Here is a 27,800-nt window from a genome sequence, read left to right as displayed (position 1 = left end):
CAAAACTTTTGTGCAGAAAAATAATAAAAACACATTTTAGACACAAGGGGTGAAATGAGACTTAAGTATTGCTAAATTTTAGAATTAGCCCAATTCACGCTCTGGTGATCCTGGTCCAAATACACCTGCTGACGTCTCTTGAATTGGTGCACCTGTTGCATTCCCTCTTTTTAATGTATTGAAATTTCGGAACATTGGAAAAAAAAAACAATTGGTATAGGCTTCCATGACCGGTCTGAATCTTCAGCAGTATGGGTCTGGGTGCCAGTTTCCTGTACAAAACCAAGGAGACATAATCCTCTATATAGTCTAGAATAAGAGAACAAAAAAACTGAATCCACAGAATGATAAATAGAGACTCGGTCCATAACCACTAGGAGAAAACAAGACACGCAAATACGTTCAACACACATTACACGGATTAACACAATTTCTGCTACATTAAGGAAATAAAAGCTACAGATTTACAGTACTAGCACATACGTTGTTGAAGTCGGCTGATTTCATTTTCCACCAGACCACCACTGACCCCTATGTACAGCACACAGATAAGCATCGCATCCACATCCACACCCACGCTACCAACCTAGGTATCCAGTTTCTGGCAGTATGTACACCAGATCCTATATATACAGGAACCAACATAAGGTATCAAGCTATCATCACCAAATCAACAGACTACCATGGAAGAATTCTAAAAATCTGCCCTTTTTCACGCTCCATGAAGCACACGCTTGGAGGCTGGAGCTTACCTATTGCCATTCAATTTAGTGTGCACAGGAGGCATTTATCCTGTCACCTTTACGGTCATCGAAGATAATGGAACTTCCAGCTAGGGCAGTAGCCACCCAAGAGTCCAGCCAAGAAGCAATCCAGCACCAACAAGACCAACACCAACAGCAAATGCAACGGCATTGCGGAGGCCACCTTTCCTGTTTGGCCTTCTGCCTTTCTTCCTACTCCCTTCATTGTGCTCTTGAGAAGGTGCTACCTTTTCCTTCACCACCATCCATGGAAACTCCGGGAACATGGTTGCTATCTGGTGTTCTTTGAACCTGAGCTGAAGGCATATGTTTTCCAGCTGCAAAATTTTCAACCACTGCTTGCATGCAAAGAGGTGTGAGGCCTGGCGGAATAATAGCTTGATGACATGGTCTTTCTCGTCATAGGCTTTCTTGGCAGCTATCTCAGCTTCCCTAGCACGTGTTTGCGAGTGACGGAGAGCGTCTAGTAGCTTGGCCCTCTCGGAAGCATTCTGATATGTTGGCTTGCTGCCTGGTGTATTGGTGGTGGAACTATAAGAATCCTGTGCATCCCTGCAGAATATGATAATATTTAGTGCATGGCAGGGACCAGGAACAAGTCATGGACAAATAGAAGACGACTAAAGCTTTCCAGGGAGATGCATCCAAAGGATACCACCTACTATCTGGTCATATGACTGATGCACAGATTAGTTCAGACAATCACATGTAACTTTTAATTGAAAAGAAGTAAATACTGAATTGGACCTTGTATTTAAATAGACAGGAGGGAACATGAGGATATCACCATAGAAACAAACTAGAACTCGTAAAACAAGGAAACTATGCTATTAGTATCTCTTAAATTCAGTACATGGAAACTATGCTTCATCTAAGTTTTTCCATCAGTGAGGAGACTTGCATAAAACAGGGAAAAGCCAGTGGAAACCACACAAGGAAGACACATCATTGTAGTTTTGGACTTGTGGTTATTTGACTGATTGTGAAAGAAGGTAACTTACCCAGGCACATTATTTCTTTGATGTTGTTGCCAACGTCCCCCATCAGAAGAATTCGTTTCATTGGTGGTGCTTGAAACACTGTAGCTGCACTCCATAGTGTCATGTACAGGATCTGGCTCTTTGCCCACGGAAAGAGCAGGCAGGCCATAGTCATCCTTGTTTTCAGGGCCCTTCACTTTAGGTCCATGAACCCGGACTGTCTGAGTGGGTCTTGGCAGATCATTGTTGACAATGTTTTCCATTGCTCTTTCAGCGACAAGGGAAGCCAAACCATCGACATCAGCTACTTGCCACCATGGCTGAGATTTCTTGGTTTGTTCCCAAGGGGCATGCATTTCGCAGTGTTCCTTTTGCGGCTTCTTAGGAAACAGAGGATCAAAAGCTTTGAACTCTGTAGACTCTTTATCCTCGTAAATACAGTTGTTGGCATTTCCTTTGCACCTGAGGCTCACTGGGGTATAGGAAGCAAGATTCCTCAACTCTTCCAAACCCGTCTCAGGTGTTTGCTTCATGGAAGCCATCGAAACGATCCACGGAGGCTCAAAAGGATCTGCAGCCTTGTTTGCTTGGACATCCTCAAGTTTGGATACCGGCGCTAAACCCTCCATTTTCTTCTCTGTGGCTTCCCCACCTACATAGTTGAGGTGCTCCCTAGCTAGGGCTGTCTGGCACCCAAAGTTGGGCTGCAATTGGAGCCACCACTGGGTTTCCATGGGCAGACTGGAGTTCATCAGGTTCCAGTTGATGGGCATAAACGTAGGGGAATGGAGATCTTGCGGACTCGGAGGACTTCCATCGCTGGTGTCGTGCGGTTGCAGGGTCGGCGGGCAGCAGGCCAGCTTGGGAGCTCGTTTGGCATCCTCCTGGACCACGCAGCGGTTGGCAGCGCGTTGCCAGGCAGCCCTCGCTTCTGCGGCTGCCATCACTCTCACATGCTACAGACCTGCGCGTCACAAAATCATTTGGCATCGGATTAGCAGGCACTTACTTCTTCCCCCAACGAGGACAGGGACAAACAAAGAATTGCAGGAAACTGGGGTCACAGCACAAGATGCACTATATATAACAAATGAAATGAAATGTTGAAAGTATTATTATTAAGTGGACCTATCAGTCTATCCATCAATGATTGCTTAGCATTGAAGGAGTGTAGATGGTACAAGGAAGTTAGATACCCACAATCCACAAGTAGACGGCAAGTGTCTTGTCTAAAAAGATGCAAGCAACGTTGAAGTACACGGTAGATCAAGAAGAAAGGCCAATTTCAGTGTGGGAACTTCCAGAACGATAGGAGGAAACTAAAAAAACATGGATTGCGCGGTCCCTCAACGGGCTCCGGGGGCTGAGGGCACTAGGGCAGCAAGCAAGGCGGATCTGCCCCCAAATCGGACGCTATACTGATACACACACGTCAGAGTTCATTCATTTTCAGTAACACGACGATTTCAGCTGCAGATCAGATCGTCCGATCGATCCTACAGGTGAAGGATGCGACAACACCAAGGGCAAAGGGGGTTCATCAACATCGCACGAAAGGAGAAAGTAGTAATCAGGCGCCTCACCTGGAAACCTGGGCCACGACCCGACTGCCACGAGCAAGAACCGCGCGCGGGCAAGGGGCAAGGATGCCTACTGGTGGGTGGCGAAGAGGAGGTCCCGGGCACGTGAGGCTTGTGCCGCGCGGCGCTGGTTGTTGCCGCCCTCGCTGCCCCGGATCATGAGCGCTGACTGAATCTAGCCGTGCGTATGCGTATCCCGCCGCACCGCAGCGAGCGAGATGGGAAAGAGGAGGGAGGGAGGGGGGATCTTTCTCCTCCGGAACGGCCCTCGCTGCTCTCCGGATAACGACGGGGAGGGAGAGAGGGTTGAAGTGGCGCCAGAAGAAACCGCCAAGTAAAATGATATTTCTTGCCCCGGCCCGCAATCCTTTTCGTCTCGTCGGATAATAAATGCTAGTATACTACTCCCGGCGAAGGCGAAGACATGAACTGGGGAGCCAGGCCAAGCGATGAAGCGAAGCGAGCTGCCGTCCACGGCACGCACTGCTCACCTTCTCTGACAGCGCCCCCTCTTCTACTTGTTCCAGTTCCAGCATTGGTTTCCATTCCCTGGCCATTTTTCTTTTCTTTTTCTCCCGCGTCGCCTCGTTTTCTTTTCCGTCCAATTTCGGTCGGGGCGTTTCTCTAGAGTCTAGAGTTTACTGGTCCAAGAAAGGGTGCCAAGAATTTTTTTTTTCCTTTCCTTTTTGAATTGATGATGATTGTTGGGGGTGGGGGGAAGCAAGGAGCAAAATAAACCTAGCCGTCTCGTGTGAGCATTCCTGAATCCGACTTGCGACTTTCGAGAGCAGCGAGTCTCTTTCGGCAGAAATCTAGGAGAACCTATCCGTTCGCTCTTTCGGTGCTCTGCTCCCTCTCCCTCTCCCTCTCCCTCAGGTTTGCTGACATGCTCTGTGACGGTGCAGTGTGGGTAGGGATGAAAACGGTATGAATATTTTCCGATCGTATTCGAAATCGAATCCGTTTAAAGGGATTGAGATCTGTCCGTATCTGAGTCTGGATATCCAATATCCGATACCGTATCCGTATCCAAATACTCAAATCACATATTAATGATGTCGATATCCAATCGTATCCTATCCGACATAGTTGACACTATCCGTATTCGAATCCGAATCCAGACAGAAATATAAAAACAAATATAATATCGATGATATCCGTCCGTATTGGATCCGTTTTCATCCCTAGGTGTGGGGACCTGGGGTGGGGGCAGGTGTCCCGTCGGCCGTCGGTCATGCGGCCACACCGTCTCAGCTCCCACACGGCCGCACCGAGACATGACGCTGTGCGTGCGCCACGATCACACACCGCGAGACATGTTCCCGAAACGAAAAAGTGAGATCGGGGCATGGGAAAATAAATAAAGAGAAGAACACTCCCCCTTTCCACAATGCTTGGTTTAATTTTGACCAATTCTTTTAGTAAAAATCTATCTCATGAAAAATTTAACAATCGTCTAAAAAATTATACGCATTACGTTTTTTCTTAAAAGTTTGGCCAATTCTATGAAAAATAATAATACTTATAACACCTAAAAGTATTGTATCAGATTGACAGTAATATTTTTATAATAAGCATATTTAAAGATAAAAATATTTATGTTATTTTCTATAGATCTAGTTTAGTTTCTAGGATTAGGAGATGCGTATTTATTGCGACTGAGGAAGTAGATTGATCTTGTAGGTATCCAGTAGATTTCTATTAAAAATTTAATAAAAATAAAAAAGTTTGATTTAGAACAAATTTAGACCATCAGCAACGCTCTAATTGACCGGAGCTTCTCCTGAAAGAAACCTGATGGAATAACTTCACACTGAAGCGAGCAACGACGTGTATCACACTCGTGTCAAGCAAAGGGCCAAACAGCAAAAGCGACCATTCAGTTCTCAGCTGGGTTACAAAGGGGAAAAGGGGGAGAAAAAAGAGCTGCAACCGCGCGCAAGAGGCCTGAGCACCCACGCACGCACTTTCGCCCGCCTAATAACTCCCGGTTTCTTCACAAAACCGCTGCCTTTTGCTGAATTCTGCCCACGGATCATCACAAAAGCGAAATCCTGGATGATGAAAAGCAAAAGCCCCTAACTCGTTAGATTTCCGCAGATCCTCAGAGACCGTAGGTTACATGAGCAAAGAAAAAACTATAGGAACTGACACTGTTTGGACACGTAGATATTTTCTTTGTCGGACCACAGGAAATGATGAGAGGACGGTTTCAGAACATAATAGTACAGTAGTATTTCCCATACAAATACAAACTTCTCCACGCATAGTCCTTGACTCTGGAGACAAGTGGACAAAGGAATCATTGTCGTGCGTGAGCTACGTGCCTACGTGCTCACTTCTGCCTTCCTATTCGAGACATAGCTACGCATACAAGTCATCTAAGGTGACAGTTGCCGACCCACTACATGGACACTTTCGAATCCTTTTCACCATCACGTGATGAAAAGAGGGGGCATGGCTTCTAGTCTAGTCTTGAACCGTGAAACATTTGTTTCCATTTTTAACATACATAGACCAAAAAAAAAATACAGTGGCAAGTTGTAACCCCTACATCATATTTGGTTCATGTCATAAACATACCATTGCCTCCACTCAATTTGAACTGTGGCAGCCGGAAACTCAATTCATGATACCATGTCACATGAAAAATGCCACAAGTTTTATATAAGGAATTCCCGGTGGCACTAATCTAGCTGCACATTACTACATTAGTTTATGGTGAGAATGTGAAATAAAGACAACTAGCAAATCGACACAAAATTAGGGGCGAAACAGACAACAATTCAACTCGTGTATTGTTACGGATCATAGGGCTTCCAACGAAATACACACATTTCAAAACAAGAAATAAGAGGAACTAAATTCATGCTTAACTATATGAAAGTCATACCGCAAATAACCCATGTTATGCTACATAATGTAATGTTGAATATAAGATAGGGACATACGCCCATATACCTTCTGGTTAGAAGCCAAGATCGAACGAAGGGCAATCATCTATTAATTCCTGAATCTTGGGGTCTTTACATGTCAGGGTGTAAGCAGATGTAGATGAGGGACCATCAAATATCCCATCCGTTGAACTGTTCTGTGTGGTTATCTGCAAATGCGAATCAACTAACTAGCATAGTACGTCGTAAAAAAAAAAAGAGGCATAGTAGCCAATTTGTATTCCTTCAATCACAAAATGAAGGTCCTTGTGCAGGTATGTGAAGTCTGATATTGAAATTATAACCTTTAATTAATATTAGGTAAAGCTATCTAGATCGACCCAAAGTAAAACAATACCATTAGCTGCCTTGAAAAGCGCTATCACAAATTAAAGTCGTGTGTTAAAACAATTACTGAAACATTGTGTTCAACACTGAGAGGTCAAAATCCTATATCTAGTGCTTCAGTGCTCAGATCTCATGAGAAAAAACCTGCTGGCAAGAAAGAAACTGTGTATGTGCCTCTGCAGGCAGCCAATAAAAGACGAACCTATGACTTCCTGCACGTAACACGGTTATATCACAAATGTAACATTGCATGTTCCACAGGGAAAATGCATACCTGGTCTGCTGTTCCACTTCTGCCATCTTGAAATCCTGTGTCCGTCACAATGTTCATAACTGGCACATTATCTGTAAAATACAAACTAACATAAGCAGCATTTATTATTTCATCTATGTTCTATGGCAATCAAGCTTTGCAAATTACAAATGTGCAAAGTAGTACCACTAGAACTTCCAGAGTGCTGATTGCTTGAATCTAGTTTCTGTCCTTTTGCATTGGACAGTTAGATGCTAAGGTATCTACCATGGCCAAATCCTGACCCTCAAAAGCAGCTGGTCTCCTATTAAATATCGTTAAAGTAAATATTTATCAGCTATTCTATTTTCCACGTTGCAGCTTAGCTGGTGTCCAGAAATTCACATTCTAGGATATAAATATTAGACAAATAAATTCTCACCTGATGTTCGGATCATCATAAGTTGAATAATTGTTTCCTGATGATTCATTCCACTGATGATCCCTTACTGAGTTCTTTCGTGGCAGAGTTTCTAAGTTCAAGCAAGATTGTATGGATGAACGAAGCTGAGTAGCAAAGTGAGATGATCCAGAGGTCTCCCTACCATCAAATGATCTGTTTGAATCATCAACCACTGAGTTTTTTCTACAATTCACATCAAAAGCAGTCCTTGACACAGAAGATGCCAATGAATGTGCTTGTCCATATGGAACGCTTTGGGAAATTCTGACTTCTGCTGGGGGCTTCATGATGGACAGTATTTGGGATGCTACAGATAAAGATGCCATTTGGTTAATATAAAATACATGCGTCTAAATAAGCAAGAGTAGTTGTACAACTCACCAACACACACCTAAGGGGAACTGTGTTCCATCAAAATGAGGCTTGTACTTAAAACATGATTATTATAGCATCATACATTTATACAAAAATAAAATCATGATTTAAATCCAAATTTCTCATTATCAAACACACACAAGAAAAGTGAAATGAGCATGATGGAAGCATAACAGCAGGATTTCCAATTTATTAGACTTGAGATTTGAGAACTATACTAATTGTTTACTACTCACCTTGGCATTGTAAAAGGGCATGCATCGAGACAGTTAGCTTATTTTACAAAGTGATCACTTTACAAAGATTGTGCAACAGAAGCTGACTGGGCACTCATGCCCAAAGTGCTTATCAATGATCCTAAGGTAGTCCAAAGCACAACAGCAACTAAATCAATCTGCTTGACCACTCTGCCACTCCAGCATTAACCATGGGCTCCAAAGCAACTATTTTCCCAGTTTCCTTACACAGGAATCATGCAACAGATATTCAAGCTAGAAATAAGTAAAGATGTACAAACCAGTTCGTACTGAATGATCCATGTTACCAAAAGTTGATTTGCCAACCTCTCTCCTGTCAAAACTCCTGGGACATCCTGCCTGAAGATCTGTAGATCGTGGAGAAACATGGGTGATGCTGCATTAGAATATATGACAACCAGGAACTAGAACTAAATGAACGTAATCTTGTAACATTAAGCTCCAGTACCATGAAACTGTGGCAGATCCCTGGTAGAACTTAATTTGCCAAATGCAGGACAAGGATTGGTAGCTGTGGCCCTCTGTATGTCTGCAAAAGCAGTATCGTTGCACAAACAACGTATAAGAGTATGGAAAGTATAAATGGAGTGTAAAACTAATGATTCAGTAGATCGATACGACTAAATTTAAGCGGATCATCCATGATACCAAATGCTGATTCACTACAGTCAGCCCTTCTATTGACATTGTAGTCTGATTTACTCCAAGGATCTGAAAGTACCGAAAACGGATTGTAGTTGAACTATATATTAAGCTCTATGGGAGGCAGGAAATAGAACTAATGGGGCTTAATGTTAAGCTCTTGTACCATTGAAATTTGGTGGAGCATCCAAGTTACTGGAAGTTGGGCCAATCTGTGGCCTTTTGGAGCTTGTAGTGCTTTCCCAGTGACTCTTCCGAAGATCTGCAGATTTCGAAGACAAATGAATCCTATAATACAGCAAGCAAATTATTTGTTGCAGAACTTTGCAAACAAGTACCTTGGCACTTAAATGGACTAACAAACTTTGGTGATTTACTTTTTCCACTCAGTTTGTCACTTGTATTCTCTTCATTTCTCAGTCCTGTCTGACTCAAAGCCTCCTTCGAAGAGTGTCTAGGCTCTACACGTGAAGAAAGTATGTGCAATTCATAAAAAGAGGTGCTTAGGCTACCTATTTGCACAAGTGCAGCATCTTGTATCTACACATTGGGAACAGAAGGAGAATGCTTGGGTGGGAATATAACTAAGTAACTAACCATTCTTCTGATTTCTAAACTCACAGACATCAATAAGATAGTTAGGCATCTGGAATCTCTTCCCACTTTCAACAGATTCAACTGACTTGAGGTATCTGCTGCCAAGCTCTTCACCATATTCATCCAACAAAACAATCTAAACAGAAATTTAAGACAACAGTAAGATTTGTCACTCACATAGGTCCACAGCAAGCCAACGTTTCATTAGATAATCTAACAGGCAACAGCATCCTCCTATAGAATTGTTGGACACCTACTTAGAAAATAAAGTATTGGACACCAGTTCCTTACCAGCCTTGCGTGTGAGCCACTTTGCATGAGCCTTATGATGCCATCATGGTATTTCTTCGCCTTTTGAGTTAGTTGGGTGGTATACAAGGCATTCCATTCTACAAAGGGTGCACATTTCGTATATAAAACTATATAAGCCTCAAAATTCATTATACTACAAAATACAGATATCTCATGTAGTGTTAACACACAGACCTTTGAAATCTGAATCTGCTTCGATAAGGCTCCCTGGTTGGTCAGCAGACACTGCTTCAGCATTGTCAGTCTCTGGCTTGCCAGAGCTAGCAGTGACTTCTGAGTCAGTGTTCTCAAGATCTACACATTACAGAGAAAAAACAAGATTCTCATGGCACTGAGAAGGAAGATGTGGAATATAGCTAAGTACCATGAAATTTGTGTGGACTAATAAATTTCTGAGATTTACTCAATGCACCCATTCCCATCTTGTTACTTGGACTCTTCCCATTCATTGGTTTTGTGTGCACCATAGATTCCTCTGAGGTATGCTCTGCATGTACATACGGCATACCAATCAAGCCACAGTAGCACCCATTCAGTGAGTTAGAAAAGAAAAGAAAATGCTTGCTATACATCATTCTGTAATTGAGAAAATGAAACTAGGAAGTCTCATGAGGTGCAGGCCCAAGGACTAATTAAAAGCTTCGTGACTATACTAGAGCATTTATGAAGTTACCTTTATTCTGATTTTTGGCCTCACAAATATCTACCAGATAATTTGGAAAATGGCATTTCTTCCCACTTTCAACGGATTCACCTGACTTGAGATGCCTGCTGCACAGTACTTGGGCATCTTCATCGAGCAAAACAATCTGAGCATTCAGTTCAGGGAACATAACATGACACTTTAGTAAACTGATGATTGCAGGACTATTGAAACAACCTAACATTACTAATCAGCAACATAAACTGCATCATCTCCAATCTTCAGAACATGCACGGAAACAACCATCAAAGGTGTAGTGCTTCTTACCTGCTTCACTTGAGGACCAATTTGCACAAGCCTCACCAAGCCATCATGGTACTTCTTAGCCTTCTGAGTCAGCTGGGCGGTGTAAAGCGCGGTCCACTCTGCAGAACAATAGGGCGTCCAATTCGTTCACCGCATAAGCATCCACAGGCCGCTGGACATGCGTCGAACAGATGGCACGCAAACCTTGGAACTTCGATTCCGCCACATCGGCTCTGCCAGAACCCGCTGTTTCACCTTCGCCTCCATCACCGCAGCCGTGACTCTTCGACGGGTTCACAAACGTGCGGGGCACGCGTGGCGGGAACACCCTCCCCGAGCTCGGAGGGCGCGCCCTGGCGCCACCGCCGCGGCGCGCGTTCCTGGAACCAGCGGTGGCAGAGGCGGAGGAGGATGTGTACCTGGCGGGGCCGTCCTCGGGCTCGCCGACGTCGACGAGGTGCGCCTGGAAGGAGAGTGCGGCCCCAGAGGAGATTTCCTCGCTGGAGCGGAGGAATCTGGACTCCAGGGTATCGCCGGCATCGTCGAGGAGGACGAGGCGGCCTGAGGCGGGGTAGAGGAGGAGGGCACCGTCCTGGTAGGCCTTTCGCTTCTGCTTCACCTGCTTCGTGTACGTCGCCGCCCACCGCTGCGGCGGCTCCGACTCCATCGGAGAGCTCCGCTTGCCTCTCGCGCTCGCAACGCAATTCAGCAATCCAGTGGGCGGAATTCAAAAGTTGGAAATCGTTCACTTTCTCCTTTTTATTTAAATAGCGGGCGTTTCAGAAAAAGAAAAAAAAACAAAGAGAAGAGAGATGCAGCAGGGAAGAAAGGCCGTTAAAGGCTGGGCTCAAGTAGTAAGACAAGCCCATACGAAATAGAAATGGAAAAAGTCTACTTCAACCCCCCACCTTTCATACTTGATCTACTTTACCCCCTAACTATGAAATCGTCTGTTTTATCCCCCTAAACTTTCCAAAACCGTCTATTTTACCCCTGGGCGGTTGCTACAGTAACGGTGGTTTGATACAGAGTCGACAGTTTTGAATTTTCTTTTTTTTTATTTATTTTTGGTGAATTTTTGAAAAATTATAGTAAATCATAGAAAAATCATAAAATGAAAAATCTAATTTTATTGGACTCCACATGAGTAGATCTACATAATGAATATTTAATACAATATGCTTTAGTACAAATTTTTTTTGTAGCTTTAGATTAATTAGAAAATCCAATTTTGTCTGTAATTAATTGGAATAATTCATAGCTACAGCTTCTATGGTCCAATTGTGGTGAAATTTTTATGCTACGCTAATTATTGTATGTTTGAACTATAGTAAAAATTTCGTACTCATTGGACTATGTATAACTTAGTTATAGATAAATTCTGATTAATTACAGACAAAATTGGATTTTCTAATTAATCTAAAGCTACAAAAAAAATTGTACTAAAGTATACTGTATTAAATATTCATTGTGTAGATCTACTCATGTGGAGTCCAATAAAATTAGATTTTTTATTTTATGATTTTTCTATGATTTACTATGATTTTTCAAAAATTCACCGAAAATAAATTAAAAAAAGGAAATTCAAAACTGTCGACACTGTAGCAAACCGCCATTGCTGTAGCAAACCCGCTGTTAGTGCAGCAAACCGTCGCTGAAAAACTGCCCAGGGGTTAAAATAGACGGTTTTGGAAAGTTCAGGGGGTAAAACAGACGGTTTCATAGTTGAGGGTAAAGTAGACCAAGTATGAAAGGTGGAGGGGTGAAGTAGACTTTTTCCAAATAGAAATAGGTGTCCATACGGCATTTTTTATTTTACTAAAAAAATAGTAAATAGTAAAATATTAAAAGTAGCATGTATATCGAACTAAATTTTTAAAAACTAGCCTTTTGAGTTGCGTCAGAGACCGTGACACGCTATATGTATTGGTCTAACTAAATAAATATGTAGCTAGCAAACTGACGTGAAATCGTTTACTTCGTGTCTAAATTATGAAAAATAGCCCAATAACCATAAAGTAATGTATGTTAGATAAAATATGCATTGCGCTAGGATAGATATTTAATTTTATGGTTATTTTGATCCAGGCCATTACGATTTTCTAAGTTTTGAGATACACCATTACAATTTGTCTATTCGAAGATCTGCCATTACAATTTCATATTTTCCCTGTTCATGTCATTTTCTACACCTGTTGCGTACGAGGACCCACTGTCAGATGTATGTGGCTATAGAAACGTGTATGGACGCGTACAGGCCCACTGGATGCGCACGGCCACGGCAACTCCCGCGACGCCCTGGTCACGCTCGTCGCGCTCCAAGCCTAGGCCCGCGCCGCGCTGCGCAGGGAGGAGACGGCCCAGCGGCGTCGACCGCCGCAGGAGCCGCGCCCAGCCGTGGCATAGGACGTGCAGCCCGACCTAGGAGCGCAAAGCAGTTTCGCCCCACAGCACAGCGGGCCATGGCGCCCGCACTCCTTCGCGTCGGGATGGGGATGAGGAGATGGAGGTGAAAGGCAATTCCTCCTCGGCGCAATCCTCCGAGAAGTGCGTCCCTGTGCTTGCCCCCGTGCGCAGAGCGGAAGATGGACGCGTCGTCCTCCTCAAGCGCCGCCGTCGAACGCAAAGAAGTCCAAGTCGACGCCGCTATCGAACACGAAGAAGAGGCAGTGCAACAACCACACGAACCACGAGGCCTTCACGATGCCGCGCTTCTCCAGCCGGCCGAAGAAGCTCGTCTCCATCCGCGCGTGCACCAGCTTTTCTAGGCATCGCGGAGGAGATGGGCCGCCGTCGCGTGCGCGTGGGCGAGCAAGCGGCCACGCCGAGCGTGGGCGTCGTGCCGCCGCCGCAGCTCGTGCGCTGGTGAGCGAGCTGGCCGCCAGTCACAGCGCGTGCGCGGGCAAGCGGGCCGACGCACGGCCCCAACTGGCGAAGGACTGGGACTGGGGCGCAGGACCGGCGGCGGGCCGACTCGTTCCATCTGGACGGTAGGGAGGGAGGCAGTGGCGGCGAAATTGAGGGCGCTCCTCCCTCACGCGTAGGCCTACGCAGGCGAGCACCGCCGCTCCGCCTCGCGCACTATCTGCCGCGGGTGAGCACTGTCGCTCTGCCTTCGCACCGTGCTCGCGGCAAGTGGGCCTGTACGTGTTCTTGTAGCCATACGCATCTGACAGTGGGTCCTTATACGCGGCAGGCGTAGAAAATGACATGAATGGAGGAGAGACATAGTTATAATGGCAGATCTCCAAATAGTCGAATTATAATGGCGTATCTCAAAACTCGTAGAATTGTAATGGCCTGGATCAAAATAACCCTTTATTTTAATAGTTTATCAATCTCAAAAAAAATCATAATAAACAACATATTATTAACACATATAAATATTTTATAGATAAAATCCTACATATTAAGTATCAAGCTAAAGCGACTCTTTATGTTATTGTAGTAACTAAGAGTGTAATCTATAACCTAAAATATGTATTAGTTAATTATCCCCAATTGTATTTTCTTCGTGTCTATATAACTCTATAAACGTGATCAAACTTAAAATAGTTTGAATTAGGACAAAAACGAAGTGTCTTTTGGGACAGAGGGAATATAGTGCCCATAGACTCAAATATTGTTTTCCCGTCACCAAACCATAAACTTCAGTTTCTACAGAGAAAAAAAAACGGCAGCACGTGCCCATTTCCTGCTAGTTCAAACAACTTGAGCAATTTTAACACACTTGTTTTCCCTGAATATAATCAATTAATTGGACAAACAGATTGGGCTGTTGCACACATTACTGAAGACCCTTTCTGAATCTGTAGAATGTGGCAACAGGCGATGGCGTATCAACCGCAGATGATGCCATGCCACTCACTGGAGTTAACTAATAGCCACATCTGGATCCCTTAAAACAAGGTCATCTTGGTTTCATGTGTCGGTCTGGGCTGTGAAATGAACTGTACCTTTGATCTCAATATTGCAATCTACTCACACTCAGTGGCTCCATGCTATTCCTGGACCCGTGGTATTGCAGATGTGCAGGCACGCGGTGACAGGGTGTCTTCACCATTGAACTTTTACTGCTTCAGAACAGAACATGGCCACCTTGAGACTCATCAGTTAAAACGGCACCAGTTCAAATATATTCATTAGTGTCATCCTCAGCATCCTCTTCATCAGCGCTGCTGTAAGTTTGCAAATAAGCTTCCTCCCCATCATCCTGGTACAGAAGCAGCTCCTATCAACTTCAGCTGCAAGCAAGACTTTGGAAGGTAAGGGTCCCAAAAAGCAACATCTGTTTGCCTTACCTCTACATCATCATCATCTGATGACAAGTCATCCTCAACTGTTTGAAGCAGCTTCAGATCCTGTTTTTCACTAGCATCCTTTGTTTGTACCTGACGATGATAAAGTATGGAATTGTATCGCGTGAGTACATGGGAATTAAACAGAACAGTAAAATAAATTCAGGTTCAAGAAATCTAATGCCTTACAAGTTGTGATTGCATCTTCCAGATCTTGCTCTGCAGACTCGAGATGTGATGCTTCAAGGCCTGAAAACCCATCCGGGGGATGAAAAGGTAAGTACAACTTACACAAAAGGAAAAAGGGAAGACCAGAGTTTATAGTGGAGTTCCTGCGTGTTCAAGAAAAAAAAAAGACTTAATAGTGGAGTTACCTCCCGCCTTTGCAGCTCTATAGAGCGTGCCAATGCTTGCCTCCTTGTTAATAGATTCCTAGGCTTCATGATTTGGGGTTGCCTGTAGTTTTTACCCCGGTAGAAAATGATTGCATATCCTTTAGTTGTCTTGTCAAGTGAAATGAGAACACCTTCACTCTCAGCTTCTAGAGAGATTGCAATATGTTTCACTTGTGCGAAGCTCTTTCCCCTGACAATAATTTTAACCAACTCTCGGTGCTTCCAATGCAAATGCATGTTTTGTACAGTTCCATCAAAAACTTCTCGTCTACCTGTGAAATTTTTCAGTAAATAGATGTAGGTCGACAGATGTTTATATCATGAATTCTATATTGCAACTGTATAGTGAGAAGACAGTCATACCAAGCATCAAAAAGGCCCTCATTTTCAGGCCAATTCTGCGAAATAAGAAGCGTTCCTCATCTGTAACTGTTTCCAAATCAGTTGGAAGCTCTGCTGGAGAAAGAAATTCCTGAACTTTCGCCAGAGCCCTCTCTGCTTTTGCAACTTTTGTTTTTGCCTGCAAGTTCAAAAATTATTATAATTAGTATGTGCAATGGCTGCAATGATATTTTCTTCTAAATAGAGTGGAAAGTCTGATGCTGTCTTTAAAATGAATGATGAAAACTGAAATTGGTAAACTTCGTTGCAGGTAGAGATTTTGTAGAACATACTAAAATCAGTTTTCTCTTCAAGTTCTTCAAAAGAGAGGTATGCTTTAACAAACACAAACGCTTCATCTCCTCTTCCCTTTGCTTGTCATTAAGTGACTTTCCCCATCGAGATTTTGCTTCTGTAGTTTCTGCCAGAGTACCAGCAACTAGAGGACCCTTTATATCCTTGGGGATAGTTATAATAGAGGCTGATGCTTTAAGCCGAGCCAGCTCTTCCTCATCCTGTTGAGTAATGGCTTGTTCTTGCTTCTCCACCAAGACCTGCCTTACTTTAGGTGCTATGAAATCATTGCCCCTGTAGAAGACAATGTACTCCTTGTTCCTTGACAAGAGCACTCCTCCTGTCAATTTCTGCAAGTGTTTTGTTACACGGACTCAAAACACTCACCAGGTGCAATATGCAGCAAGAATTCAATGACCAACCAAAGCAGTTAATAAATCATTCACAAGAACCAATCAAAAGATACACACCAAAAGATCTATCAATGGATGGTCTATAGCACCCCTTGCAGAATTGTACCTTCCTGCACTCTCAACAACCAGACTTTCACGGCTAAATAAATAATAAGCAGAAAAATCCTAGGAGGTAATGGGCAGAACATTGTATCATCACAAGATAGTAGAGCAAGAGAAGAATAGATACATATAAAGCAAACTTATACCTATACGAATTAAGCAAGCTAACCTCATATATTCTAGATTGGGTATAGACGCATGATTATCAGATAAATGTAACATATACTGAAATTTTATATAGCCTTACCTTGATTTCTTCTGCCATTCTATCATTGCATGTGTTTGGAACCCCTCTCTTGATGGCAATCTTTGCAATAGCACTTTTCTCCCATAATTTAACCATAGCAGCAGCTAAGCCTTGGTGTTCTCTGTTTCTCCCTGTCCGCCGACAAGTACATACAAAGGGATTGAAATTCATTAAAGATCAAATGGTATTTAGTCAAAGCATCCAATTCAGATACAGACTACAATACCTAGAGCGAAATGAGGAGCAGTTTGCCTTGCAAGTCTACGCAGAGCTGTCATTTCCTTATCTCTAAGAGTGCTCTTAATCTTGTAGGGAAGTACTCTAAATGGAGGTTTGTAGCCATGTACCACACCAGGAAGCAAGTCGGCATCAACAGGGATAGGGCCGCGACCAGACCAATCCCTGTACCGTGGTCCCAACTGATCCAAGAAGTTATCAATCTCAGATGTTTCTGAGGATTCTAGAGAAAAATTGTCAGTCGACCTTAAGGGCTTCGCACCATCTGCTCTTGAGTCCTGCAAGTTGTGATCACCACGGCTCGATACAGCACTATTAGCATCACCAACTTCCTTACCAGAATCAATTTCTATAAATTTAGCATATGACTGCACACATTGAAGGTTGTAATTCATTCCCCTATACAACACAACCGATCTCCCTGACCTCCATATAACAACTCCCCCAGTCCTGTCCTGAGTGACAAAAGCAAGACCACAAACTATAATCATTTTTCATTGGACTGAAAAAACTACAGATAAAAATGAACCATAAAATTAAGTACCTCTAGTAAATCATGAGTTCTCTTCATATTCAGGCTTGGAGGGCCTTCAAACCTCATCTTGACCACCTCATCCACCTTCCATTTCCTGTGGATGCTCTCCACAACGTCTTGAGTAACCCCTCCTGGTCCAACCTTTATCCTCTCCTTCATCCTCAACGCCGTGTCCCTAAGCCTCCGCAGTTCAGGCTCTGGAATAGTCCTCTCGGCCAGCTCTGTGTAGCTGCGCCTCCCCACCCTGCCACCACTGAATGCCTCATCATCTTCCTCCTCCCTTTCCCATGGCAGGAGTACAGGGCCCAATTTCTGGACAAAATCTTCAGCATTAGACAGCTCAATTGCGGCATTCGGATCACTTTCCTCCATCGAACCCCTCAACGTTTTAACTATGGTGTTTACGCTGCCCTGCCTCATACTCCTATCGAACCTGCCACCGTATGAATCTCTGTCTACTGATAAATCCACCCCATATGAAGAATTCACAGTCGGTGTGGCATAATCATCATACAATTCCTCTTCTGAACTCACGGTAAGAAGCTCCTCACCATTGTCCATCTCTTCCTCATCCTTATCTGCCAAGCCCAGCTCATCATCAGAAACATCACTCATGTCCACCCCTTCCTCCCCTTCGGCCACCGGACCGGAAACCCACTTATCCCTGGTCGATTCTTCCCCGTGAATCCACGGCGCAGAGACTGGCTGCCCCCCCAGCAGATAGCTCGGCCGAAAATGCGATCCATCGTCCTGCTCCCGCGCCGCTTCGCCCCGGACCGCGGTGGTGTCGCACGCCCCTTCCTCTGCTCGAACTCCGTCGTCATCGGAGGAGCCGCCGGCAAAGTAGCCCACGATGGAGCGCAACGTTGCGCTTGAACCTCCACCACTGCGTTTTTGGCCGCCCGCACCACCACTTTCTCGGCCAGCCCGGTGCGGCAGCGAAGCCGGCAAAGGCGACTGCTGCTGAGGCTGTTCCCAGGGCACTGAGGCACGCTGGGAGGGTGCCCAGGCGGACCAGCGGCGGAGGGCCTGTTCCTCAAAGCTCGGTTTGAGGGGCCTTCTCTTCTTCTTACTCTTCCTTCCACCTGCGCCGTCCGACGCCACCGGCGAGGAGGTCGAGGGAGAAGACGCCGATGCGGGAGAGGAGGAGACGCTTGCGGTGGCGGTGGTAGTTCTGGTGCATCTGACGCAGGGTAGCCTTGCTGGTCGGAGAGCGGAGAGAAAGGGAGGGGTCGTGGACAGGGCGGGAGGTGGCAAGAGCAGCGCCATTGGAGGTGGGAAAGGAGGAGCTTGGGGGCAGGTAGGAGATGACTGACGAAGGCGAAGGCCGAAGGGATATGGAGGGGCAAGGCTTATTTGACGGGCCTTGGGCTTTTTGGACCCTTATTTTAGACGTGGGCTGCCATTGGATGATTTTAAACACTTGTAAGAACGAGTCATTTTAATCTACATCAACTATTTCTTTTTTTAAGCCACATCAACTATTTCCAAGGTTTTGCGAACTGATCATATATCAGTTGGTTATATTCTTTGTGGTGGAACTTGTCCACTCGGATTCAAGTTCTTGACTTAGCACGGGTGCTCGCATTTTTCTAGATTTATTCCAGGATTTAACGGCGCTATGCTTTCGGTGGTAGGCGACGTACCCGTCAACAGCAAGGCGCCAGCGGTGACTTCGTGAATCTTGAGATCCGCCGGCTCAGTCCTTTGGAGGTGCTCATAGGGGTAGGATTTACGTACGTGTGTTCATAGGGGTGAGTGTGCGTGCGTGTTGTGAGCGTCTGCGTTGTACTATGTAACTCTAAAAAACTATTTCCAAGGTTCTGCTAAAAAAATGTTAGTGCTAGCGTGAAGCTCTAGTTTGTTTTTAGATAATTGATGAAACTTAGGGACTAATCTTTATGCTAAGTGTGTAGACATGAAAGGATGGTCCTATGCCAAGTGGTAGAGCTAGATGATGGTCATGGTGATGGCGAAGACCAAACTTGAAGATCAAGGGCTCCAACTTGTGAAAGAAGAAAGAGAAAAAAAACAAAATAAGGTTGATCCAGGCAAAGGTATCAATTAGGTTTTTGTTTTTAGCACTCAAGACACCAGAGGGTGTGAGTGTATTTAGGATCGATAGCCGTACTATAAAGAGAGAAAATCTTTGGCTAGACGGTTTTATCGAGTGCCACTAGGTGACATGATTCTTGCATATGCATTTAGGAACCTAGTGTGCTAACCTTGACCCTTGTAAAATACTTTAAAAGATGCTAACACATGTGCACACAAGTTTTACACACTGTGGTTAGTGAAGGGGACCGTGACACCTAAGAAGGGGGGTAAATTAGGCAACTTAAAATTCTAACTCTAAACTATGGCCTCTTTTTCTAACCTTAGCAAAACCTATATAAAAGATAAACTATCTAAATGTGCAACTACAGTTTTGCTAGTGTGTTGCTATCTCTACCACAAAAGGAGTAAAATAATTAATGTAAATGCAGAAGCTAAAGAGCAAGGTAGAGATATACAAACTCCCGTCGATGACTCCGGTATTTTTACCTGAGGTATCGAGAAGCACTCAAGCTTCCCCTAGTCCTTGTTGGAGCCCCTCGCAAGGAATCCCTCGCAAGGGCCAAGCTCCCGGTCGGGTAACTCCGTGGATAGCCTCAGGCCTTTCCCACGCGCAAGTGGGTCTCCGACGTGCCTTCTAGCAAGCCTCTCCCGGAAGCTCCCCGCCGTCTTCACTATCAAGCTTCCGGCCGAAACACCGTAGGCCTTGTTCCCTCCGGTACATGGTGGCGGCCACACCATAAACGCGGTTGGTGTGATCTCGCAAGACTACAAGCCCCTCTGATGTACAACAATGGTGCGCGCAAGCACCAAGTGGTAAGAGGTATGCAAACCTTACTAAACACTAGGCCTAAACCTAGAGCAAGCGCATAAGCGGTGGTCTAATCAACCTAAGCACTTTGCAAAGCACCTACGCTAATCACCTAATGAAACACTAAGCACTATGTAAGTGGAGATCACTAAAATGGTGTATCAACACCCTTGGTATGTTTCCTCAGCTCCACCCCCCTCATTTGGCCGGTTGGGGGTTATATTTATAAGCCCCACTAAGAAAGTAGCCGTTGGGGACGAAATCCCACTTTTCTGCTACTGACCGGACGCTAAGGTCATCTTGATCAGACGCGTCCGGTTGTCCCGACCGTTGGAGCTATGATCCACTGATCGGACGCTGCCAGCGTCCGGTCACATGTGAAAGGTCCTAATGGCTAGAGGGAGGTGAATAGCCTAATAAAAATTTCTACAATAACACTTAACAAAATGATTAGACAATTTTGAGGCGAAGCAAGTATTGCGTTAGCCTACTCAAAATGTAAGCCACCTATCACAATTCTAATTTAGATAGTATCTATTCATATAATAGCTATGACACTACCCTATGTTAGTGTGCTCTCAAAGGCTAACTAAAGAGTCACACCAACCAACCAACCAAGCTCTCACAACTAGCTACACTAAAGAGCTTGTCAACTAGTTTACGGTAAAGTAAAGAGAGTGATCAAGAAGGTTATACTACCATGTAGATGGAGAAACCAATCAATCACAAGAGTGAAGACCAATCACCTTGGAATCAAGGATGAACACAATGATTTTTTACCGAGGTTCACTTGCTTGACGGCAAGCTACTCCTCGTTGTGGCGATTCACTCACTTGGAGGTTCACGCGCTAATTGGCATCACACGCCAAACCCTCAATAGGGTGCTACACAACCAACACAAGATGAGGATTACACAAGCCATGAGCAATCCACTAGAGTACCTTTTGGCGCTCCACCAGGGAAAGGTCAAGAACCCCTCATAATCACCACGATTGGAGCCGGAGACAATCACCACCCTCTGCTCGATGATCCTCGCTGCTCCAAGCCATCTAGGTGGCAGCAACCACCAAGAGTAACAAGCGAATCCCACAGCGAAACACGAACACCAAGTGTCTCTAGATGCAAACACTCAAGCAATACACTTGGATTCTCTCCCAATCTCACAAAGATGATGAATCAATGATGGAGATGAGTGGGAGGGCTTTGGCTAAACTCACAAGGTTGCTATGTCAATGAAAATGGCCAAGAGAGTGAGCTTGAGCCGGTCATGGGGCTTAAATAGAAGCCCCTCATGAAATAGAGCCATTGTACCCCTTCACTGAGTACTGATCGAGGTGACCGGATGCTGCTCCTCAGCGTCCGGTCGCCCGATGGCGGCCACGTGTCCCAACTTCAACGGTCATCTGTCTTGACCGGACATGGTGCCTGAGTTGTCTAGACGCTGAACACCTAGTGTCCGGTCGTTTACAGTAAGGTTCCAAAACTGACTTTTGCCGACCAGACATGTCCGGTCATGCTTCACCGGACCCTGCCAGCGTCTGGTCACACTGTGACTTCTTACTGTGCTAACCGACAACACGACCGGACACAACCCTTCAGCGTCCGGTCGCTGAGCGACCCAGCGTCCGGTCAGTTGACCGATGCCAGCATCTTTGCGACCAACTCTATTTCTCCTCTAACTTCTTCACCCTTGCTCAAATGTGCCAACCACCAAGTGTATCACCTTGTGCATATGTGTTAGCATATTTTCACAAATATTTTCAAGGGTGTTAGTTCTCCACTAGATCCTAAATGCATATGCAATGAGTTAGAGCATCTAGTGGCACTTTGATAACCACATTCCAATATGAGTTTCACCCCTCTTAATAGTACAACTATCAAACCTAAATATAATCACACTCTCTAAGTGTCTTGATCACTAAAACAAAATAGTTTATATTGTTTATACCTTTGCCTTGAGCTTTTTTGTTTTTCTCTTTCTTCTTTCCAAGTCTAAGCACTTGATCATCACCATGGCATTATCTTCATCATGCTATGATCTTTGTTTGCTTCGCAACTTGGAGTGTGCTACCTATATCATGATCACTTGATAAACTAGGTTAGCACTTAGGGTTTTATCAATTCACCAAAACCAAACTAGAGCTTTCAACATGCCACTGGACACGTCCGGTCGCATTTTTGCTGCTCTAGAACCTCTCTGTACTCGACTGGACTCTGTTGTCCTACATCCAGTCGATCTACCGCCAGCGTTCGGTCGCACCTATTACCGAGCCTCTTGATCGGAGTGTCCGGTCACTTTCCTCCAGCATCCAGTCCAGCGTCTGATCACTCCTGTGAGCTCATTTCTTCGCAATCTTGCATACGGCGTGGTTCCTATCTTCTTGCTTGGACTTTGCTTGATATCTTGGGTCTTCTCTTGTGCTTCTAAGGTCTTGCTTATGGTGTTGATCATCGGATCAACACGTTGCCTTTGTCCAAGTCACATCTTGCACCCTATTGAACTACAAAACAATCACTTGCAAATTCATCAGTCCAATTTGATTGTGTTGGTCATCAAACACTAAAATCCAAAGTAAATGGGCCTAGGGTCCTATTTTCCTTACAGTTAGTAACTTGAAAGCAAGGGTGAAGAGGTTGAGAAGTTAGAAAAAGAAAAAGGAGACGAAGGTGCATGATCGGACGCTAGACCGGACCCTGCCCAGGTGCGTCTTGTTAGTTGTTCGCACTTTAGGCCAAGAGGGACAAGCAAGACCGGACGCTGGGACCTAACTCGACATTGAGTCAAGTCACTTGACACAGAGGAGAAGCAGCGCGTGGTGGCGAGTGGATGCAAGCGGGCTAGCATGATCGGACACGCTTGTGCTGCATCAGGTCAAGCAGTGACGTATGCTAGCATTAGCATCGCGGGCGCAGGGAGAGGAGTGCAGGGAGGACTAGACGTAGGGGCACGTCAGGTTGCCTTGGACTAGACATGTCTAGTAAGAGAATTTTGTCTCTGGGCCCTCTCTGTCCTTGATCAGATGCAGCATGTACGTGGGTCCAGTCATTTTGAGGGTCGCCTCCGATCAGTGGTTGACTAACTACGCTGGCCATTTTCGATCGGTGAAGATCAACGCGTAGTATTCAAAGGAGGGCATGTGGATGATGAAGGGCGATCGAACTCTGGCTGACCAAGCGCTGGGGTGCGTTCGGTTAGCCCGTATCTACCCAACGGCTCTCTAAGCTTTGTAGTTGTGGAGTTCTTATTTACTCTTGGTGGTTGCCGCCACCTAGATGGCTTGGAGCAGCAAAGGAGCTTCGACACGTGTTGGTGATTGTTTGTGGCCAGCTCCGGTGATTGTGAGGGGTCTTGTACCTTCCCCGACGGAGAGTCGAAAGATAACTCTAGTGGATTGCTCATGTCATTGAGTTACCTCACTTGTGGGTAGGTTCTTACGGTGTCCATTTGTTAGACGAGGTTTGTGCAATACCTCTTAGCTGTGCGAACCAAAAGTGTTGGTCGACACAACAGGGACTAACATGCTGGTAAGCACATGAACCTCGGAAGAAAATTCTTATGTCTCTCATGTGATTGTAATTCTCCTGGTGAATGGATTGACTTCATATTGTGATTGGTTCTTCCTCGACACTGGCGGTATAATCATCCTACTCACTCCTTTGCATTTCTTACAAACTAGTTGCCAAGCTCTTTAGTGTAGTTAGTCTTTGAGAGCTTGTTAGTTAGGTTAGCATGGCTCTTTAGTTAGTCTTTGAGATCACACTAACTTAGTGAGTAGTGTCTTAACTCTTGTGTGTGCCTAGTGATTATAGCCAGTAGAATTATTGGAATAGGTGGCTTGCAACCATTGTACAGCTAGAGCAAAATTGCATTACGCTGTTTGTAATACTAATCAATTGCTTTAGTGCTTTATAGAGTTTTTAAATAGGCTATGAAAGCATCTAGGCCCCTAGTTGGGTTTTGGTGATTAATGACAATACAAGATTACTATGACTAACGTGTGTTTTGCAGATGTAATTAAGTTAGGTCATGGTAATGGAGATCAATCGGGCAATCAAAGTTGTCATGTCCCTACTGATGGAAATCGTTTTGGTTTTCAAAGGATGGACGACAAGGTTAAGGATGACTAGTTCTAAGTGTCAATTGGAGTTGGAGAGACACTTAGAGTAGTTTAGGACCTTGTTTTTCCTTTGGCTGTGCTATTAAGGGGGGTATGTACGGGTAGCTTGACCTAGTTGAGTCTAGTGAGTTAGGTGTGGTGCACACTTATTAAAACTAGCTCTAGGTAGCTCCTACGAAGCCCTTTGATCCCATGGAGCAAACTTCATTCACAATTGATCGAGAGTTGGAAGTGAATGGAGGGTTAAATACTGACCAGACGCTGGCCGCAAGGTCCGGTCAGTTCATTTGACCGAGAAGAACAAGTCTGGTGTGACCGGATGCTGGAAGGTCAATGTGACTAGACGCTGAGGGCCAGCGTCCGGTCGACTCTAGTAAGGGTCTAGACTTGAGAAAGTGTGACCGAACACGTCCAGTCAATACTGACCAGACCCTGAGGGTTCAGCATCCGGTCGAGTCCAGGAAGGTTCTAGTAAGGGTTTTATGCGACCGAACGTGTCCGGTCAGTGCTGACTGGACCCTGCCAGCGTCTGGTCAACTCATTACTATTGGTTCGCGGGTTGAACTGACCGGAGCGTCCGGTCAACACGATCGGAGCATCCGGTCACCCCGCAGAAGCTCATAACGGTTCATTTTTCAGGCTGCCTTATAAATAAAAGCTCCACTCGTGTATGGAGTTACTTTTGCTCATTTCAACAGCTGAGAAACACGTTTGTGAGTGCTAAGAAGAGCAAGGTCCTAGTGAGGTGTTTGTGATTTGAGAATCCAAGAGTGAAACCTCATTAGTGAATCAAGAGTAGACAAGTGTGCATCCATCTTCTCATTAGGCTTCGCGTGGTCAAGTGAGAGTTCGTGCTTGTTACTCTTGGTGATCGCCATCACCTAGACAGCTTGGTGGTGATTGGGAGCTTGGTGTTCACCCGGCGGAGCTTGTGGGTGACCCAACTCAAGTTGTGAGCGATTTTGGGTGATTCGCCGTGATAGAGTGTCGAAGAATCAACCCGTAGAGAGCACTTGATCCTTGCATGGATCAAGGGGGAGCTACACCCTTGCGTGGGTGCTCCAATGAGGACTAGTGGGGAGTGGCGACTCTCCGATACCTCAGCAAAACATCGCCGCGTTCCTCTCTCCATTTACTTTGAGCATTTATTTTAAATATTTACTTTGAGCAATTTAATACTTGTCTTTACGTTCATAGAATTGCCATGCTAGAGTAAGTTTGGAACATAGGTTGCAAGTCTTTTGTGCGTTAATTTGATAGAAACACTTTTCTAGGCACAAGGGGTTAATTGGGCTATCCATAGGATTTGATTATTGCAAGAAAATTTAGAATTAGCCCAATTCACCCCCCCCCCTCTTGGGCATCTTGATCCTTTCAATTGGTATCAGAGCCTCATGCTCACATTTTTAATCTTAACCGCTTAGAGTAAGATGTCTCACGGGGATGGACCTCCTCCTATCTTCGAGGGGGATGATTTTCTATATTGGAAAATTCGCATGGAGGCATACCTAGAAGCTCTAGACGTTGGAATTCTTAGAACTACCTCTCAAGGGTTCCCAACGCCTAAGAATGCCGCACAACTTCAAGGCGATGAAGTGAACTATGAAAAATGAAATGCAAAGGCTCGCAACACCATCTTTAGAGGCCTTTGCAAAGATGTATTCAATCGTGTAAGGAACCACAAAGACACCTATGCACTATGGTCGGACGTTTGTGCACTCCATGAGGGAACCAAGAGTGAGCGTGAGGAACACTATCATTTTGTGATTAAAAAGCTAAATTTATTTGAGATGCTTCCCAAAGAATGTGCTAATGAGATGTATTCACTTTTGAATGTTCTTGTAGAGGAAGTCAATGGGCTTGGACTTACTCAAATGTCACCATCCGACATTGTGAGAAAGATCTTGAGTGTCCTCGCTATTGACAAATATGGCCATATTGTGACCAGTGCTATACCAAGGTGATCTTTCCACCGCTACACCGACACAAATCTTGGGAAAGATCAATGCTCATGAGATGTACATGCACATCACCCCACAAGATGGCTCATCCTCTACAAAGAAGAAAGAGAAGGACTTAGCATTCAAAGCTAGCCAAGATAAGGGCAAAGCAAGACTTGAGTATGAGAGCTCAAGTGATGAAGATGATGAAGAAAGCCTTGCTCTCATGGTGAAGAAGACCGCCAAGATGCTAAAAAGGCTAAACAAGAGTGGCATCAAGTTTGACGGTAAGAAGAAGAAGTTCTTCACTAGCTCAAGAAGAAAGCCAATCTTCGAGATGGATTGTTACAATTATGGCGAACTTGGCCATCTAGCTCATCAATGTACAAAGCCCAAGAAAGACAAGTTCAAGAACAAGAACAAGGGCAAGAAAGATGACTCAAGCAATGAAGATGAAGATGAGAAGAAAAAGAACAAGCCATACAAGAAGAGAGATGGCAAAAAGAGGGACTTCTACAAGAAGAAGAAGGCCTACATTGTCGGTGATTGGCTCACGGACATTGATTCATCAAGTGGATCATCCGATGATGATAGTGACGATGAAAAGGTGGCCGCCATTGCTATTGATCTTGCATCTTCACCGCCATCATTGCCATCATCCTCTACACACCTATGCCTTATGGCCAAGGGTGAATGCAAGGTAACTAAGAGTGATGATAGTAGTGATGATGAACATGCTAGTGATGATGATAGCGATAGCAATGATGATGACTCACCTACATATGATGATCTTGTCAAAATATTAAGAAAATACACTAAGATCATTAGAAAGAGTAGAGCTACAAATGAAAAGCTTGATGCTAAAAATAATTCACTCTTAGCTAAGTGTGATACATTGGAAAAGGCTAATGTTGAGCTTCGAGAAACTAATGATGCTATATCATCCAAACTCAAGGAGCTCAAATCCTCAAAGAAAGAGCTTAAAGATAAACATGATAAACTTGAGTGGGTGCACAATGAACTCATCACTAGCCACAACAAGCTAAAAGATAAATACACTACTCTTAAGATTAATCATGATACTCTTATTATTGCTCAAGAATTTTTACCAAATGAGCCACATAATGCTACTAACCATGTTATCAAGATTGATATAGCTACTTCATGTGATGATTTAATTGATGAAAGCATTGAGCATGGGTCTAGTAGCAAAGGCAAGCAAGTGGTTGAGTGCAATGACTATGATGAGTATGTCAAGCTCAAGAGTGACAATAAGAAGCTCATGAAAGATCTTGAAGAGATGAAAAGTCACAACACCATTGTGCTAGAAACTCTTGATCATGACAAAGAGTTGATCCTTGAGAATGAGAAGCTCAAAGAAGAAAACAAGAAACTCAAGGAAGAGAAGAACAATGATATTCTCAAGGAAGAGAACAAGAAGCTCAAGATGGAGAAAGAGCATCTCAAGGTGGGATTGAGCAAGTTTGCTAGAGGCAAGCATCTCCAAAGTGAGCTACTCATGAATACCGTCATGAAGATGGA

General features: G+C 44.5%; 2 protein-coding genes and 1 pseudogene across 2 annotated transcripts; all 3 read right to left on the bottom strand.

Moving 5' to 3' along the window:
- Positions 1–345: 345 nt before the first annotated feature.
- Positions 346–3,806, bottom strand: LOC136551672 (uncharacterized). Its single transcript, XM_066543216.1, has 3 exons — positions 3,328–3,806; positions 1,766–2,708; positions 346–1,316 (listed from the first exon to the last, which is right to left on the bottom strand). The coding sequence occupies exons 2-3, from the start codon at positions 2,686–2,688 to the stop codon at positions 833–835; spliced, it is 1,407 nt and encodes a 468-aa protein (XP_066399313.1). The 5' UTR covers positions 2,689–2,708; positions 3,328–3,806; the 3' UTR covers positions 346–832.
- A 1,285-nt stretch (positions 3,807–5,091) lies between these two features.
- Positions 5,092–11,142, bottom strand: LOC136551671 (uncharacterized; annotated as a pseudogene).
- Positions 11,143–14,020: 2,878 nt separating this feature from the next.
- On the bottom strand, positions 14,021–18,687 carry LOC136551670 (CRM-domain containing factor CFM3, chloroplastic/mitochondrial-like). Its single transcript, XM_066543215.1, has 9 exons — positions 17,344–18,687; positions 16,789–17,254; positions 16,563–16,693; positions 15,800–16,150; positions 15,489–15,645; positions 15,105–15,397; positions 14,920–14,979; positions 14,734–14,823; positions 14,021–14,645 (listed from the first exon to the last, which is right to left on the bottom strand). Exons 1-9 carry the CDS (start codon positions 18,601–18,603, stop codon positions 14,562–14,564), a joined length of 2,892 nt encoding a protein of 963 aa, XP_066399312.1. The 5' UTR covers positions 18,604–18,687; the 3' UTR covers positions 14,021–14,561.
- Positions 18,688–27,800: the final 9,113 nt, after the last annotated feature.

The sequence above is a fragment of the Miscanthus floridulus genome, chromosome 4, assembly GCF_019320115.1.
Source record: "Miscanthus floridulus cultivar M001 chromosome 4, ASM1932011v1, whole genome shotgun sequence".
NCBI classification, from domain to species: Eukaryota; Viridiplantae; Streptophyta; class Magnoliopsida; order Poales; family Poaceae; genus Miscanthus; species Miscanthus floridulus.
The sequence above is the reverse complement of the archived record's forward strand: the minus strand, read 5'-3'. Positions and strand labels throughout refer to the sequence as shown.